We start from the raw sequence: 16,198 nt of genomic DNA, 5'->3' as shown, positions 1-16,198 counted from the left end.
AAAAAAACCTCAAAAGTGAGATAAATGGCTATTAATAAAGCTTAAATAAATTATTCTTTTTGTTTACATAAAACCTAAGTAAACTATTTACTTTTTTTTTCTTTTTGTAGAACCGGGGATTGAACTCAGGCCCTTGCACCTGCCAGGCAAGCGCTTATTCTACTGAGCCATCTCCCTGGCCCCAAACTATTTGCTTTTTAACTGAAAGTAACTATGAAAGAAAGTTATTGGAAAAGCTACTTCCTAGATAAAGTACTTAGGCCTCCATAGTTTTAGAAACAACGTCTTCAAACCTTGAAAATGCTCACATGTTTTGAAAACGTGATCAGGTAACACTGATCCCAAATCTGAAAAAGACAGCACAGATATAGAAAACTGTGAATTAATTTCAATGCCAAATAGTGACACCAAAAAGTCCCAAATGAAATGGTAGCAGAAGGAATCCAGAGCAGCCTAAGTTCATGACTAAATGATCTCATGAAACTTGTTCTTTTCCTTTGTAACACCTACAATTGGTACTAACACTCTAATTCTGTATTTCCTGCATTCTTGTAAGTTGTCTTCTTAGTCCCCTGAAGACACAGACCGCATCTTTTTTTCAAGCAACCTATGCTTTACCTAGAACTGAGTACGTACAATAATTACTCGAATTAACTAGTTAGTCTACTGTGGAAATAAAAGGATGACTCTTTAAGAAATCTTTAAATAGTTTGTTGTGTTGATAAATCAAAAGGCAGATGGTGAATTGTTGGTCAGGTGGCATAAACTTTCAGTCATAAAATGAATAATCTGAGAATCCAGTATACAACATGATGACTACAGCTCACAGCAATGTATTGTATGCTTAACTTTTGCAGAGAGTAGATATGAAATGTTCTGGGTTCTTTCAATCAAGATATATCATGTACAGGTACAAATTTCCTATGATGAATGTGATCATTTTGTATATCTAAAGTGTACCAATAAAGACTGGGTGTGGTGGCATGCACATGTAATCCCAGCACATGGGAGGCTGAAAACAGGAGGATCACTATGAGTCCAGTCTGTCTAGTGAGACCCTGTAGACTCTGCCCTAAATACGTAAAAAAGAGGGACAATAAATAAATAAAAAACAAAGTGTACCAATAAAATCAAATTTAAAAAATATTCACACTACATACAAACACAAAAGTGCTATGTGAGATGATGGGTGTGTTTACCAACTTGATTATGGTAATAATTTATGTACACCTTCAATTTATACAGTTTTCTTTTTCAATAATATGTCAACAAGGGTGGAGGGCTGATACTGCACAGTTATCTCAGTCAGTGCCAGAAAGGCATGTTAAAGTTGGCCATCCAGTCCTAAGAAAGAACTTGACAGGGAAGTAGCAGAAGTGTCGCATCACAGTAAGAGATAAGAGAGAAGATGCCCCCTCTTTGCTGTGCTGTTTGTTGTTTGAGTCTTTTTACAATGATTTGTGGTGACTTTTACAAAAAGAAAAGACAATGGGAGCCATGTCGCAGCTTCAGAAAATATGTTACATAAAATGGGAGAAAACAAAGCATGACATTGTACCCGAGCTTATTTTGATAAAAAGCACATGAGGCAAAAACTGGAAATGAAGGCGTGGGGGTAGAGCGCTAGGTGAAGTGTTTCTTTATGGTTGCTGTAGCATTGTGTGGTGGATATAAAATGAAACCAAAAAATAAATAAATAAATAGGAAGTAAGAGCCATCAGGAGAAGGGAGATCTGGCTTCTGGTGAATGGCTCCCATTACCTGTGCCTTTGATCTTCCTTACACACACACACACACACACACACACACACACACACACACACATTTTAGTTGTAATTTAACAGTTTATAATTGCATAAATTTTCAATGTACATAATGATGCTATGATTGATGAATACCATGTGGAATATTTAAATTAAGCTAATTAACATAACCATCATCTCAAATACTAAATTTTTTTGTGTGATGAGAATATTGAAGCTTTATTGTCCTAGCAATCTTATAATGTCAACAAAATCTCTGACAAAATATGGTGTAGGTTGGGTGTGTTTATTCTCTGGAGTTGTGTTGTACAATGTGAAACATATGGTTGGTTACAGTCTTGTGACCACCTTTCTGAAAGGGTCCCAAGCCTCCTAGCATAGTCCTTCCTACAGTGAGGAAGCTGGGGAAGCAGAGGTCACCTCTACCCTTAGCACAGGCCACTTGCCAAAATTTGGCAGAATTAACAGGTAAAATACTGATGGCTTTAAATAAGATACCGGTCTTAGGATTTACCCATCTACAAGTCCTTGAAACAGGATGAAGAGCCAAGAATCCACTGAGAGGGCCGAATTTCAAACACAGGGCAGGCACATCATGGTGTTGTAACCAAGAAAACTGTTGCTGATAATTAGGAAAATAGAAAAGGAAACAAAGCCAAAACCCCGTGTCGTGGAGCACCGTACACAGCGTGACGGTGGGACGGCATTCTGGGAAGGCAGCGTGCCAGCGTGTTTCAGAAGCCTTCACAGTGGCTGTCAACACAGTAATTCCCCTTGATGGGATTTTTCGAAGGAAGCAGGCAGAATGATAGACACATTTATATTCACGAACACTCACTGCTGCCTCATATTTAATAGTGAAAGAAAATGGATTCAATCTAAGCATCCAAAAATAGAGAATTGTCAAAATAAATTACATACATTCATACAAAGGCATTCTTTACAGCAAATAAAAGTCAAGCTTGGGAAGAATCCTTCATAGCGTAGAAAATATATAATAGTAATGGAAAATAGGCTCCTGGGTAGTGTGTTCCACGTGATATCCATGTTTTGATACACTCAAACTTAAAGTTGGAGAACCAATAATGCACCCAAATGTTAAAAATCGTTTGAGGTTAAGTGTTAAGATTATGAGTGATTTTAATTTTTCACTCCAAGATTTTCTGCATTTTCTATTTTTTTATGAACAAGTAATTTTATAAATTTATTTAAATAAGATTAGAGTTTATTCTTAGTTGAAGTGCTATAGAAAACAAGGGACATTATCTTAAACTTTCTTTCAGCCTTTTTTCTATGCATATATAAGTACCTGAGGATGATATGACCTTTCAGTTTTGTAAATCCACACAGAATCGAATCACCAGCCAGCCCCCCAAACAGCTTTGACATACTTGACACCAGTCTAGAAATAACTTGCAGTTCTAACAGTGATTAACCAATTGGTGATTGTTTGTGCTTTGAAAGTATAATAACTATAGAAATTGATTGTTTAGCAATGTAATTTTAAAATTCTAGCTTTGTTTTGTTTTGTGTTTGAATATAATTTGAGATCAGATGGTAGATAAATTCGAAAACTCTTTGGGTCTCTTGCAGTCCGGAGGATCTGAGGCCAATGGAACAGCATGTCGAGCTCCTCTTCCATTAATTATCCCTTTGGGAGACTTGGGTGGTCAGACCACAAGGCTATAACCATGTTGTGCTCCAATCCCTGGCAGTAGTTTGAGTGAAAAAGGTCTTTAAAGAGCTGACCTACAGACCCAAGCCATCAAGTGACACATAGACCTCTACAGATATTTAAAATTCCTAGATTAGCTAAGCTATAATGATTGTCATAATAAGTCAGCTAGACATCTAAAATATGTGAAAAAATTGGGTCAGAGGACAATTTAAGCTGGAGTGAAGCCTGGTTACAAGGTCAGATTAGGGGTCTGTTTTTTGAATTTGTCACCGTGTCTCCTTTATTAATTATGACTTTTAACTGAACAAATGCTTAATGTGAAATTGTACCCTGATGCCCTTCAAGGTATAGTATATTTTCAGGTTTGGGGAAAGGAAATTATAGGAGGCCCTTTCTGGTTGGCCTTCACTTGCTGTGTTAAACATATTTTATATGTATATAAAAATAATACCTTTTCAAAAGTTAAAAAGAAAATATTCAGATATATTATGACAAAATAGATTAGCAGTAACAAAGGAAATATTTCTCCTTCACAGTGCTTTTGGTTTCATATAAAAATAATTTCTGAGCTTTCTGTGAGTTTCAGCCAAACTATGGGATTATTTGTAATAGCAACTTCAAAGGACCTGAGACAGAACAAAAGTACTATGTTCTCCCTGTAGAAACCCAAGAAGAAAATGCTTGATGCTTTCAAACTTTTGTAGCTTTCTCAAGTCCGTTTCCCTTAATTACTATTCAAATCCCCTGAAAAATATGTTCTCATAAGGATGAGTCCCTCTTTCATGCAGGAAATAAATAGATATCTGTAAACCTTAGATCCAGATGGTAGATAAATCACTCCTAGAAATGAATACTCAGCCCTAGTCCAGCTGCCCATTGTCTGTCACAAAGCATTTCTAAGAAAACTTGTAGGCACCTAACAAAAGCTCACACATAGGGTTAGCACAACACTTGGGAAACTCAAAAAGTAAGTTGCTTTCCTGCTTCCAGTTTTCTCCTCTGTTTGGCTTTTCAGTACGGTTTAATATTTTCCCATAAATGACACAGGGACAACCTGACTTTTCTTGTCCCCTCCTTTCATTGTTTTTGCCTTTGCCATGCACCAGTAATCCCAGTCTCCACAGCATCCTTTCAACAGCCAGGGCTGGAAAGTAAGCATCTTGCCCCAAAGATTAAAAAAACACCCTGGCAGGCCCCCAGCAGCCCTTCGGCTGATCAAAACACATTTGAAGTCCAGCCCAGCTCGCGTGGCAGAGCTACCACTTGATTCGTGTCACGCCCTTCTTCAGGCGTCATTGAGACATTTGGGCCTCCACCACATAAACCTAAGATCTGAGTCTGTAGTCCTGCCTCAAATATATGCTTCACTTGTGTTTTTGTGCTCTCTTCCAGCCTCATTGACTGTTATATCAGTAAAAGCTGTCTCAGGCATGATCACTTTCTCTGTGACGGATAAAATGCAACTAACTTATCCCATCTTCTATATCATGTTTATCATCATGATAGCATCTTGTGTTTTCCAAGTCAAGTAAGTTAGCGTCTACCTCTTCTAATCTTTCAGCATCCCTGTGCTTCTCTGAGCATTAATCTTAATTGGCTTCAGATGACAATTAAAATGAGCTTTGATTGCTAAGGGTGAGCAGCCTACAGTTTGTGCCTTGTCCTTCACATCCAATAATAGGTTTTACTGAGCTTTGCCTTCACGTCTTGTGCATTCTAAAGTGAGGCCCTAATCCAGCTAAGTGCGCTTTGATGCTTTCCTGATGCTCTTCTGCTTGTAATTAATATCCATCGTACACAGGTTGTCATTTGCAATAAATCAAAGGGGCAGGTCCACATCCAGAATTTCATTCTAAATATAGGAAATACGTGAACCCTTCACCCTCAGTTCTTAGCTCATGTTCATTAATTGCCCAGAGATGGACAAAACCAGACATTTGGCCGGGAGGAAAATCCTTTCACCAGAACTTTGCATCTTTAGCCAGAATTTTCTTTGCACCCTTGGGATTGCAGAATGATTGTTTTATGTTTCTCTTGGGTCTTAATACTGGTGACATGGAATATTTTTAATTTCTGTCCTCCCTCCTCCACCTCCATCTGCTCTAATCCCTACCCCTCCACTCCAGTGTGATTGTGCCCTTGCTCACTGCCTTCCACTGAGTTGCCCAGAGACTTTTCTGTTCACTCGAGAACACTATGCAAAAGCACCACCCCCATGCCAGCTAGGTAATCAAAGCCCGAAGTCGGAATGTGAACAGTTCCTTCTGGAGGTGGTGGAAGTAAATCTAACTGTTCTGGGCCAGATGTAGGCAAGGCCTGTGGAGGGTTACTAGAGAAACCTAGTGTTTTGCCACTGTTTTGTTTAGCATGCTTTGTAAGATTGAGTGTGTTTATAATACTGGGATCTTGCTATTATTTTTCTTCTGTCTTTCTTCCAAATGAATCCATACTGCTACAGAGTCTTTGGGGACTCAGTGATAGTGTGATTAGCCTTGTACTATGCTTCAATAATATAAAAGACGCACAGTCAAAGGTGAGCTGTGTCTACTCACCTCGGTCCCTGCACCTGTCACACCCTGGAACTGTGGCTCTCCGCACTGGTTTCCCAGTGAAATTACTTGAGGAGGTTTGGGTATATAACATGTGAACATGTATGTAGATATGCACATGTGTCCCTATATTTGTGTTTCCCTACATACATGTTTGTATACATGCTCACACATACCTGATCTGTACCTGCAAAGCTTTTTTTGCTTTTTGGTTGCTTGATTGTGCTAGATTGGGACCTAACCATTCATGCCTTTTTGAAGCACCCAGTGACACCCACACAAGTCAGTGCTTTGGGAAACAGGCTAGCACCTACTGGGACGGCACAGCACAGTGTGGGAACCTGCATTCCTGCCTCAGGTCAGAGCGGGAAGCCGAGCTCCCACATGTGCTGTGCAGCTGGAGCACCAACTATTGTTTTTGAAACATTAAACATTCCTTTACTTCTCCATCTTCTTTCTTGGCACGTGGCATGTCAATGGATAGCTCCACTATTCCCCAGATATGATATTTAACAGATTCTAGGGCCTATCCTAATGAATCAGCCCCAGTGTGATACTGGTCCAGCAGCTTGAATCGCTTCCAACTCAAACTTCTGTGGCCTCAGAATATGATTAATTGCTTTTCATTGTTACTGTTGTTGGTTTAAACAGACCATAAAACCTGACATCTGATCTCATACATCAGATGCATATAAGCTATGACTGCTGATTGGAAATGCCCTCTTGCTGCACTTCCTTTCCCTTTGTAGTTGTCGCTAAAGAACATGCATTTCTTGAAGTCATTGTTAACTTATTCCTGAGCATCTCAAACCTCAGCTTCAAAAGGTACCTTCTGCTGTAGGTTCCTAAATCAAGCCACGAAGCTCTACACTATGACAACGGTGGTGCCAGTGAACCATATTTTCTTTACAACCAGTGCCATTATTGCAGGTGAGTGTCGGTTATCCCTGTGTGAGTGAATCCACCCCACCCTAACTACAGTTAGTGTCTCTCAGAGTGAATAAGAGAATCGCAGCATCTTTCAATCATAAGGAGCTGTGGAGTGTATTTCTCCCCTGGCCTCCACCTGCAGCTGAATTTCCTCCACGATGTCCTCTAGGATGGGCTGTTGTACACGTGTGCATGCTTCTGGGTGCTCCCTGACTCCTGAGACAGTTCTTTCCTATTTTAGTTCTTGTCACTGTTCAGAGTTCTAATTAGAAAGTGTTTCCTTAGGGCTGGGATGTAGTTCAGTGGCAGAGCACTTGCCTGGCATGCATGAAGCCCTGGGTTCCATTCCTGTACCAAAAGAAAAATGAAAAAAAAAAGTGTTTATTTTGGAGCTGAAATTAGTTTCCTTGTGAACTCAAAACAATCATCTTTGTTATGTTCTCTGGAGTCTTCCTCCCTGCCAGCCCTTCCAATAGTCAAAGCAACTGAAAGGCCCTCTGGGGTCTTGTCTCAGGGCCAAGCACCCCCCAGCCCATGAACTCTGCCCTGGTGTCCTCACCAGCTTGATCAGAGCGCCCCACACTCAGAGCAGCACCCCAGGGAAGGCCAGCAGCCAAGGGCCGAAACCCCAGCCTGCAGCCTGATTCTGGCCTTTACTTTTCTGCTTTTATAGTTCTTATATTTTAATGGACAAATTTTTATTACAGACACAATATAAATTTAAAGCTTGGTCCAAACCAGAATACAGTAGGTCCAAGTAGATCCTTACCACATTTGTTACTGCTATGCCCAGTTCAGTGGCTCATTTGGTGTCCATACCACCTTCTCAGCTTGGAAGTTCCTCTCTGTGTAAAGTTTACATATTTTGAAGTTAATTAGGGATTACCTGTTTCCTACTTGCTGCATGTGTTTTATTACCTGGCAAACAACATAACCACCAGTGTGACTGCCATTACTTAAAACAGTTTTAAAGTAATTAATATATTTTCTTTTTCCCAAAATTGATCCTTATATTTTTTTAAAAAGATTTATATCCCAAGACTTGTAAAATTTTTTTAGCATTTTATTCTTTGTGATGGAGTACTGATTGCATACTGGTGTGTCCTAGAATTATTGGAAAAATATTTTTAAAGGCCAAAAAGGGTTATAGGCGTGACATACAGGCTAATAATTGATATTAATGTGCAAAAAGGTGTGCAAAGAATGCATTCCCGTAGGTGGGGTATTCTAGGAGGCAACAGGGCAGCGTCTCAGCACATAGAGAAATTGAGGAAGAGGATGGGATTTCTGAGAATGAGGACGATTCATCTGATTTTGTATATGGAACAGAAGTAAAACTTCTTGGCTAACTTCTCTGCCACCATCAAAAGTGTAGCTTAGAGTTAAAATGAGACACACTACTTTGCTTACTAACCTAATCAAGTTTTCATTTGTTCTTCTATTGCGCAGCAGTGCTGTCCTAGGCACCCTTGTGGGGTTGGACAGATGGTACTGCCCTCCTAAAACTGGATTCCATCATTTTTATGGAGATTATTAAAAACATTTTTACTCTTTGATTCTACCCACAGTCACCAAAAACACAACCTAATCAAAAACTAGGTAAAGGATTTAAATACTGTAGATGCTTCTCTGAAGAAGATATAGAATGCCTGACGGCATATGAAAGATGTTCAGTATCACTGTGCATCAAGGAAATACAAATCAAAGCCACAATTAGACTCATTAGGTTAACTACTATTGTTATGAAATACATATATATGGTGGTGTACGTCTGTAATCCCAGCACTCTAGGAGGCTAAGACAGAAGGATTACAAGTTCGAGCCCAGCAGGGGCAGTTTAACAAGTTAGTGAGAACCTTTCTCAAAATAAAAATATTTTTTAAAAGGGGTAGGGGGTGTATCTCAGTGAGGACACACTGGGTTCAATCCCCAGTGCAAAAACAACAACAACGAAACCAATCCTCACACAGAAAATAACAAGTCATGAGAGAGGATGTGGAATGATCAGAACTCTCACACGCCACTCATGGACTATAAAATGGTGCAGCTGATAGGGGAAGAAATGTAGCAGTTGCTCAAAAAATATTAAAGGTTGGATTATAAATAATGAGCAGTTTTACTTCGGGATACATGTCTGAAAAAGAAGGAAATTCTAACACAAGTGACAGTATGAATAACCCTTGAGGATAGTGGTCTGCACAAAAAGAACAGGACTGTACAATTCTGCTCCTCTGAAGCATCTAAAATGATCTCATTCATAGAAACAGGAAGTTGAATAGTGGTTGAAGGGGAAGTTGCTTATTGGGTATAGAGTTTCAATTATTCAAGATGAAAAGGTTTTAGAAATTGGCTATGCAACAATGTGAACATAATTTACCCTACTGAACTGCACACTTAAAATGTAGGATGGTAGCTTTAACATTTATATATATTTTACTGACAACAAAGTCCAAATACATTGAGGGGGAAATATGTGCAAAGAACTTCATTGCTACTTTTAGAAACAACTTTAAATGCTCTTGGATAAATTAACATTATGGTGTATCAGCTTAGAATAACATGAAAACGTTAAAATAATTGCAAAGAAGTAAATAATAAGATGGAAAATGCTTCCAAAATGTTTACCCATTTCACAAATATCTATGAGAAAGGAATGTAGCTCCTTCATTAAGAAAGTCATCCATCCGACCCCACCCCTGGGGTATGCTGAGACAGCAGTTGAGACTGGGCATGGTGGCATGCGCCTGTAATCCCAGCTCTTGGGAGGCTGTAAACAGGCGGATCATACAAGTCTGATCTAGTAGTAAGACCCTTAACACCCTGTAGACCCTTCCCTAAAAAATACAAAAAAAAAAAAAGAAGAAGGTCATCCTGTAAGTGAGGAAAGTTCATCCTATAAACTGAAACCAGGACCCTATCCTGGACACCACAGAATCTCCAGCATGCTGAAGAAGACACTCAAGAAATATTTGTTGACTGACTAGAAAGGCTAACACCACATACGCAAAACTCTAATTCCAGGGGGGGTCCTGATTTAAAGATAACTTATTCATTAAAACTCTACAAAGGCCTTGGGTCTTTAAAACAAGAAGAAATCATTGAGGCCAACAGGGAAAGAAGAGCTCCTCAGAGGAGATCACGCACACTCATTTCCTGAGGCCTGGCAGGAAAGAGCGGAAGGAAGAGATGGGAGGGGTTGGCAGAGGGAAATGGCACTGGGGTGACACCCCATTGGCCAGCGTGTCATCCAGTGCCTGCCCAGGCAAGTGGCCAGGTCTGCAAACCACAGGATAACAAGAGAGATCACTGGGCCTGCCGTGTCGGGCGCCCTGGAGCCCACCCAGCCTCTTGAGCCGGGCTTACTGACCCTTGACCAAAACCTGTAGTTGGAAACTGGTCTCTAGAGCTTTGTTTTGTTGTATGTCCCAGTGGTGAAATGCAGGACTGGGAAAGAAGCTTCTGCTTTTGAAAGTTATGTCAATTATGTTGATTTTAAAATAATGATAATCATATTATATAGTGTACAAATCTGTGTTCTTGGAATAGTTTAAAATATAAGTATAGTTCACAACTTACTTTTAGCTAAACCATTAAATGAATTTTAAGAGTAACCTTATGCAGAAACATGATTTTTTTTGCGGAACTGGGGATTGAACTCAGACCCTTGCGCTTGCCAGGGAAGCGCTTATTCCACTGAGCCATCTCCCTGGCCCAGAAACATGATTTTTAAAACAATGCATCGTGTGGTAAATACTCTTACCCTGAAATTTATTTCACCTACTATTCTTATGTAGGTATCGTCTTCTACCAGGAATTTTTTGGTGTTGCTTTTCTCACTGTGTTTATATATCTATTTGGGTGAGTAAATGCCTCAGAGGTAAGGTATGTGAAATTCTATTACTTTTATATAGGATTTTTGGCATTGTATCTGAAGTAGAGAAAATTGGAAATAATGTATGAAGCATCAGTTTCCTGAGCTCTTAAAAGAAACATATTTTTCAACTTAACACCCCAACCAGGGTTCAGTGTCTCTGGCTTTGTGATTCAGGCCCCCGCTGAAGGTTCTGAAGCCTTAGGGATTTTCATTTCCAGCCAACATCAGGATAAGTCCACTGGCCTTGAAGCCACTCCACAGCCTTGTCATGCTATATCAGACCTACCTCACTCTTGGGAACATGAGATCTTAGGTCTAGGTGCATGAATGCCTCTGAGGTCACTGAAAATAAAAGGCCAAGGTTGGGGTTGAACCTTAGCTTTGGACCTAATAACCTCAGGTTAGTAGTACACCTTTCTTGTGTTAGCATGCACAGCTTGAGCCCTCATAGAGATTTGGTGGGCATCATCGCTGGGATTGCTGGCTAGCAGAGAGCAGAAGCTTGACAACATCCCACCAGCGTGTAGAAGCTTCCATTGGCTCCAGCTGGCTCTCTGTTAACATTATGCTGCTCCTTGAGACACTATTCAGTATGGCCACTGGTATGCAAACTCGAGCCTCATCTATTTTCAGCGTAGGAAACCATCTATCTTGAAAATTCAATTTCATAAGACACATGGGCGAGGCCAGACTTCTGGGGTCTGGAAACTATGACTACTCTTATGGCCAAGGACAACGAGATTTCTTAGAAAATTAAAGAATAAATTGTTTTTTCACTCATGTTGCATGCCAGTAATGGGTCTGGGCATGCATGGATAGAAAACGAGACCTAGTGTCTACCCAAAGGGTTTAGAGCCTGAATTAGTCTCCAGCTGGTAAAAACCTGGAGCAGAGATTTATTGGGAGCTGCCCAAGTAGTGGTTCTGGGTACAAATATTATTGGCTGCAACAATTAAGACAAGTTCTAGGCAGCTTACCATGAGAAACAGGATAAACAAAACTGATGGAGTTTATGTCATCATGTAGAATATGGGGCTCAGTTACTTAATACCATAAGCTGTTTTGGTATTCCTGTGTTCTTTATTAATATTTTTTTACAGGTGCTTTCTGTCATTCCTTGGCGTGTTTTTGGTCACAAGAAATCGAGAAAAGGAACATCTGCAACAGTCCTTTATTGATTTTGGAAATATTCCTGGTAAAAATATATACTTCTCCTTCAATTCACAATAGAAAGTTTTATCCCTCTAATTGAACAATTGTTGGCATTACTTTGGGTGTTAAGTTAATATAAAACATAATTCTTACCCTCAAAAAAAGGACATTTACCGATGAGGCCAGAGGTGATATTTTGAATGTAAATGTTAGGTTTTGAAATGTCAGTTTTGCACAGAACACTGAGGCAGTAAAAGAACTGATGATGTTTTCTTGATCTGGAGGATTTCTATTTGGGGCTTCTTTAAAGTGTATAGGGAGTAGGGGAAGCCTTGAGGCCTGATTGCCTGGATTCCCACTGTGCAGAGGGAAGGAACAGCGAGGGGCTTGTGCTTAGGTGGCTGAGGAGCAAAAGACTGAGGTGGCTTGTGATATCATCGCAGTCATCCCTCCTCCTTCCTCACTCGTCCAGCTTAAGCCAGTATGCACAGCTCTCCAGGCTCATGTCTGCTGAGAATTCATTCACTCAGTCATGAAACCATCTGCTAAGTCCTTACTGCCCATCCACCCCCAGCAGTCTCTCGCTTTCTAGGGGTCTGGAGTGACCTGCAGGTTTCCAGGAGTGGAGAAATTGCCAGAGCCCCCATCCCTACCCTTCCGTTAGCACTGTGCCCTGGAACCAAAAACCTCTGAAATTTCATCCCTAAAACTGAGAAATGAAGGCTCTGGGAAGTGAAGTCCTTGTCCTCTGCCACCTGAACCACCTTATCAGCCAGGAGCACTCAGGGCCAGATTTGGAGGATTTCTATTTTGGGCTTCCATAAGATGTGCAGAGGTGGGGAAGTGTGACAAGGCTGTGCATTATAAGTGGCTTGTTCAGAAATAAAGCTTGGTGGGAAATAAAGTCTATTTGTTCTTTAACTCTTTTCCATGTCACCAAGCAAGTGAGCGCTTCCAGGCATCTCCTGACCGGGTCAACCTGATTTCCACTCCTCAGTGCAGCACACTATCCAGTGACCTGGAATTCCAAGGGCCTTTACTTCCTTGACATTTGTCTTTTCTGTTTAGAGGGCGACCACATAGTATTTTTTTTTTAAAGGAACAAAATGTGACCTAGATCGAACAGAAAGTATTAGGACTTTTTCTTCTGTAAGAGCGCAAAGGATCTTTTATGTTACTGTCTCCACAGGGAAACAAACGTTGGACAAAATACAACCAGATTCAAATGGCTTATCCTATGGAACCTTGCCTGATGGAAGTGACTCAACAAAGAGCCAGAGCGGAGAGAAGAAAGAGGTCTGAACTGCCGAGAGGGAGAGCTATTGGCCTGTTACTCGATACCACCTTTTTAAAAAATTGCACATGTTCAATTTGTGTCAGCAGCTATTTCACGCTGACATATGTGAGCATTCGTTTCAGTCCTTCCCCCACTAGGACAATCAGAGCCTTCCTCAGCTTTGACAGTCTAATGTTTGCATGGAATGTAATTCAAAGTGTTCCCCACACCCTGGACCTCTCCCTAGCGATCATCTAACTGGCTAGATCTTAATTACGGCCTGGCTGCTCCAGCAGGGATATCACACAAAAATGTGCCTTCGCAATCTGGTCGTAGAAGGCATAGGTTGCCGCTCCCGTGTGGCTTGTAGAGTCTGGTGCTTGGCTTTACAGAAAATGCTTAACCTTAATACGCAGTCCTGGAAGGTTTGGAGAGCTCTTGGTTTTTTTCTAGAGCAAGCTTGTGTGAGCCTCCCATATAGAACTCACCTTATTCCAAAGTTAGGATGGCAGATTATCTCTTCTGAACACTAATGCCACTAACATCCTCCTTTGAAAACAAGAGTCCTCTTTAAAATTAAATTTATAAATAGGACCTGGGATGGTGTGTACCAAAACTCTGTGATACTGGATGGTGGGCTTCTTTAAGCCTAAAATTGGGAAGTGTAAGAAGCGGGGCTGCACTCACTTCTGCAGCACATAGACTAAAATTGGGACAAACAGAGAAGATTGGCATGGCCCCTGCGCATGGATAATGTGCAGATTCATGAACTATTAAGAAAATATTAGAACTGGTGTTTGCTTTTTAATAAAAGTATAAAATGGCAACATTTTCTTCAGTTACATGATCCTATTGTACTTGAATTAAAAATGAAAAATTTGGTGTCCTGTGCTTTGAAGTGTGGTGAATCTTATAATTAACAGGCATTTTAACTCTTCAGTTAGAGTATCTGTGTGTGTGTGTGTGTGTGTGTGTGTGTGTGTGTGGTACGACATCCCCAACCCATTTTTATTTTTCATTTCGAGAAAATCTCACTAAATAACTCGTTCCCTAACCTGAGCTTGAATGTGAGGTCATCCTGCCTCGGCCTCCCAGAGTGCTGAGATTACAGGCATGCACACTTTGCTCAGCCGAGAGCCTTAGTGATACTTATGCTACGTACTGTTTCTTCCCTAAGTCATTATGGGAACTTTGTACATTCTTCCAGAAGGCAAGAGTTATGGTTAAAGAACTAGGTTTCAGCTGCTTACAGCTGTGGACACGGAACACAGCCAGCGTCAGGAGGAGATGCAAGTGTCCCTGTGCCTCAGCTGGCTCTCCCATTTCAAGTCGTCACACGTCTACTAAAAACAGTTCATGTATAGTGTGTCTATTGTTAATAATCTGCCTAATATTTAAATAAGAAGAAAAGAGGGAAACTTCCCTGTCATCAAATAAAAACCCCTATCTTCAATGACATTTTAAAACCTTCGGGTCTCTCTTGACATGCCAGTCCTATATTGTTCCAGCCACTTGCCTTGCACTTGTCTAAGGGGTTCAACTCAGAACTAGTGAGACGGTCATCATAATCACTTCAGTCTTCTGGTTTGGTCGTTGTCAACTCCTGAACTCCTGTCAGCCTGGCCAGATCTGGCCCCAAAGGATGGAGTTCTGAATTCATCAGAATATGTGAAAAATAACCAAGAGCCCACTTGGAGCTTCTGAGCCCCTGACAAGAACTCCTGCCATTGCGGAAAGTGTGCCATCATTCAGATACAGTCGTCATATAATTGACGGCTTGTTTTACTGAACGGATACAATATGTTGACACTAGCAGTCTCAGCTAAGAAGCGCGTCTGCTTCCTTCCACTGCAGGTTTCTGGTAAATCTTGAAACCATTTTCAAAGACCGGGAAGCATTCAGATTAAAGAGTTTTACTTGAAGTAAGACCACACATATCACTAGAGTGTGTGGTTTTGAGCCATGTAGAATTTCACACACATACACACACACACACACACACACACACACACATACACACAAGTACTTTCTTTAGTGGCCACCAGCCTTTGCCTCTATTAAAACTTTTGAGAAATGGTGCTGATTTATGCAACCCAGTAGTGCTGTAGAGATCAGGGACCACATAGAATATATATTTAGACCGAAGTTTACTTTTCATGTCGCTGCCTCAAACTAAGGTGAGTAGTAGGGATTTTTGTTTAGTCCTGGTTTGCAGGACGTTTCAAAGTGCTCAGTACATGACATCAACCAAAGCCAACCCAGTCCTCTTGGCATTGTTAGTTGGGGACTTCTAGCCAACATTTGACTTCTCTTAACTACTTGTCTAGACTGGGAGTTGGCAAACTTTTCAGTAAGAACTCAGTAAATATTTTGGGGTTGTTTGTCTGTACACTGTCTGTCCCAACTACTCAAATTCTGTCATTGTGCACAAAACAGCCATAGACAATATGTAAACAAGTGAGCATGGTTGTGCTCCAGGAGAATTTTATTTCCAAAAATAAGCCAGTCCATAGGCTATTGTTTGCCAGCTCCCCATGTAGACAATTCCGTCCATGCTCCGCAACTGTTTTCCCCTTTCTCAGGTATTGAAGGGTTTAGAAATAACACTTCATGTTGGATGAGACACAGTGGGAATGTGGGATCGTGTCTTGACATTTATACTCGGAATTTTTGCTTATGTGTAAAAGGGAAGTGATGGGTTTATTCTCAAAGTCTGGCTTTCTCTCTAAAAATCAGTAGATCTTTGGTAGACACCACCAAAGGACTCTCAAACTCCACACTCTAACCTGACATCAACTTTGGAAATGACCTTTTTAAAGCCTTTTGTTGTTGTTGTTCAGTTTAGATGTTTGCTTGTCCTGTTGCTGTAATACTTTCATTACTAGAATCCCTTGAAAACTACTACAATAAAAAATTTCTCAAGCAGTGACTCTGAATGAAACCTACAGAGAGAGAAAGAGAGAGAGAGAGAGAGAG

The 16,198-nt window shown here is 40.6% G+C and overlaps 1 protein-coding gene and 1 non-coding gene across 2 annotated transcripts in view; both read left to right on the top strand.

The window, feature by feature from the left end:
- Nipal2 (NIPA like domain containing 2) overlaps positions 1-14,106 on the top strand; it is a 90,417-nt gene extending 76,311 nt beyond the window's left edge. The window contains exons 7-11 of the mRNA XM_004640061.2: positions 4,834-4,969; positions 6,832-6,920; positions 10,715-10,778; positions 11,895-11,989; positions 13,136-14,106. Of these exons, the coding sequence (XP_004640118.1) occupies positions 4,834-4,969; positions 6,832-6,920; positions 10,715-10,778; positions 11,895-11,989; positions 13,136-13,248 (497 nt within the window). The 3' untranslated portion in view covers positions 13,249-14,106. The remainder of the gene's footprint in view (positions 1-4,833; positions 4,970-6,831; positions 6,921-10,714; positions 10,779-11,894; positions 11,990-13,135) is intronic.
- Positions 13,902-14,007, top strand: LOC111812261. Its single transcript, XR_002817816.1, has one exon. It is a non-coding gene; the product is annotated as a U6 spliceosomal RNA (small nuclear RNA).
- Positions 14,107-16,198: the final 2,092 nt, after the last annotated feature.

This window comes from Octodon degus, unplaced genomic scaffold (genome assembly GCF_000260255.1).
Source record: "Octodon degus isolate 3935 unplaced genomic scaffold, OctDeg1.0 scaffold00118, whole genome shotgun sequence".
Classification (NCBI taxonomy): Eukaryota; Metazoa; Chordata; class Mammalia; order Rodentia; family Octodontidae; genus Octodon; species Octodon degus.
The sequence above is the reverse complement of the archived record's forward strand: the minus strand, read 5'-3'. Positions and strand labels throughout refer to the sequence as shown.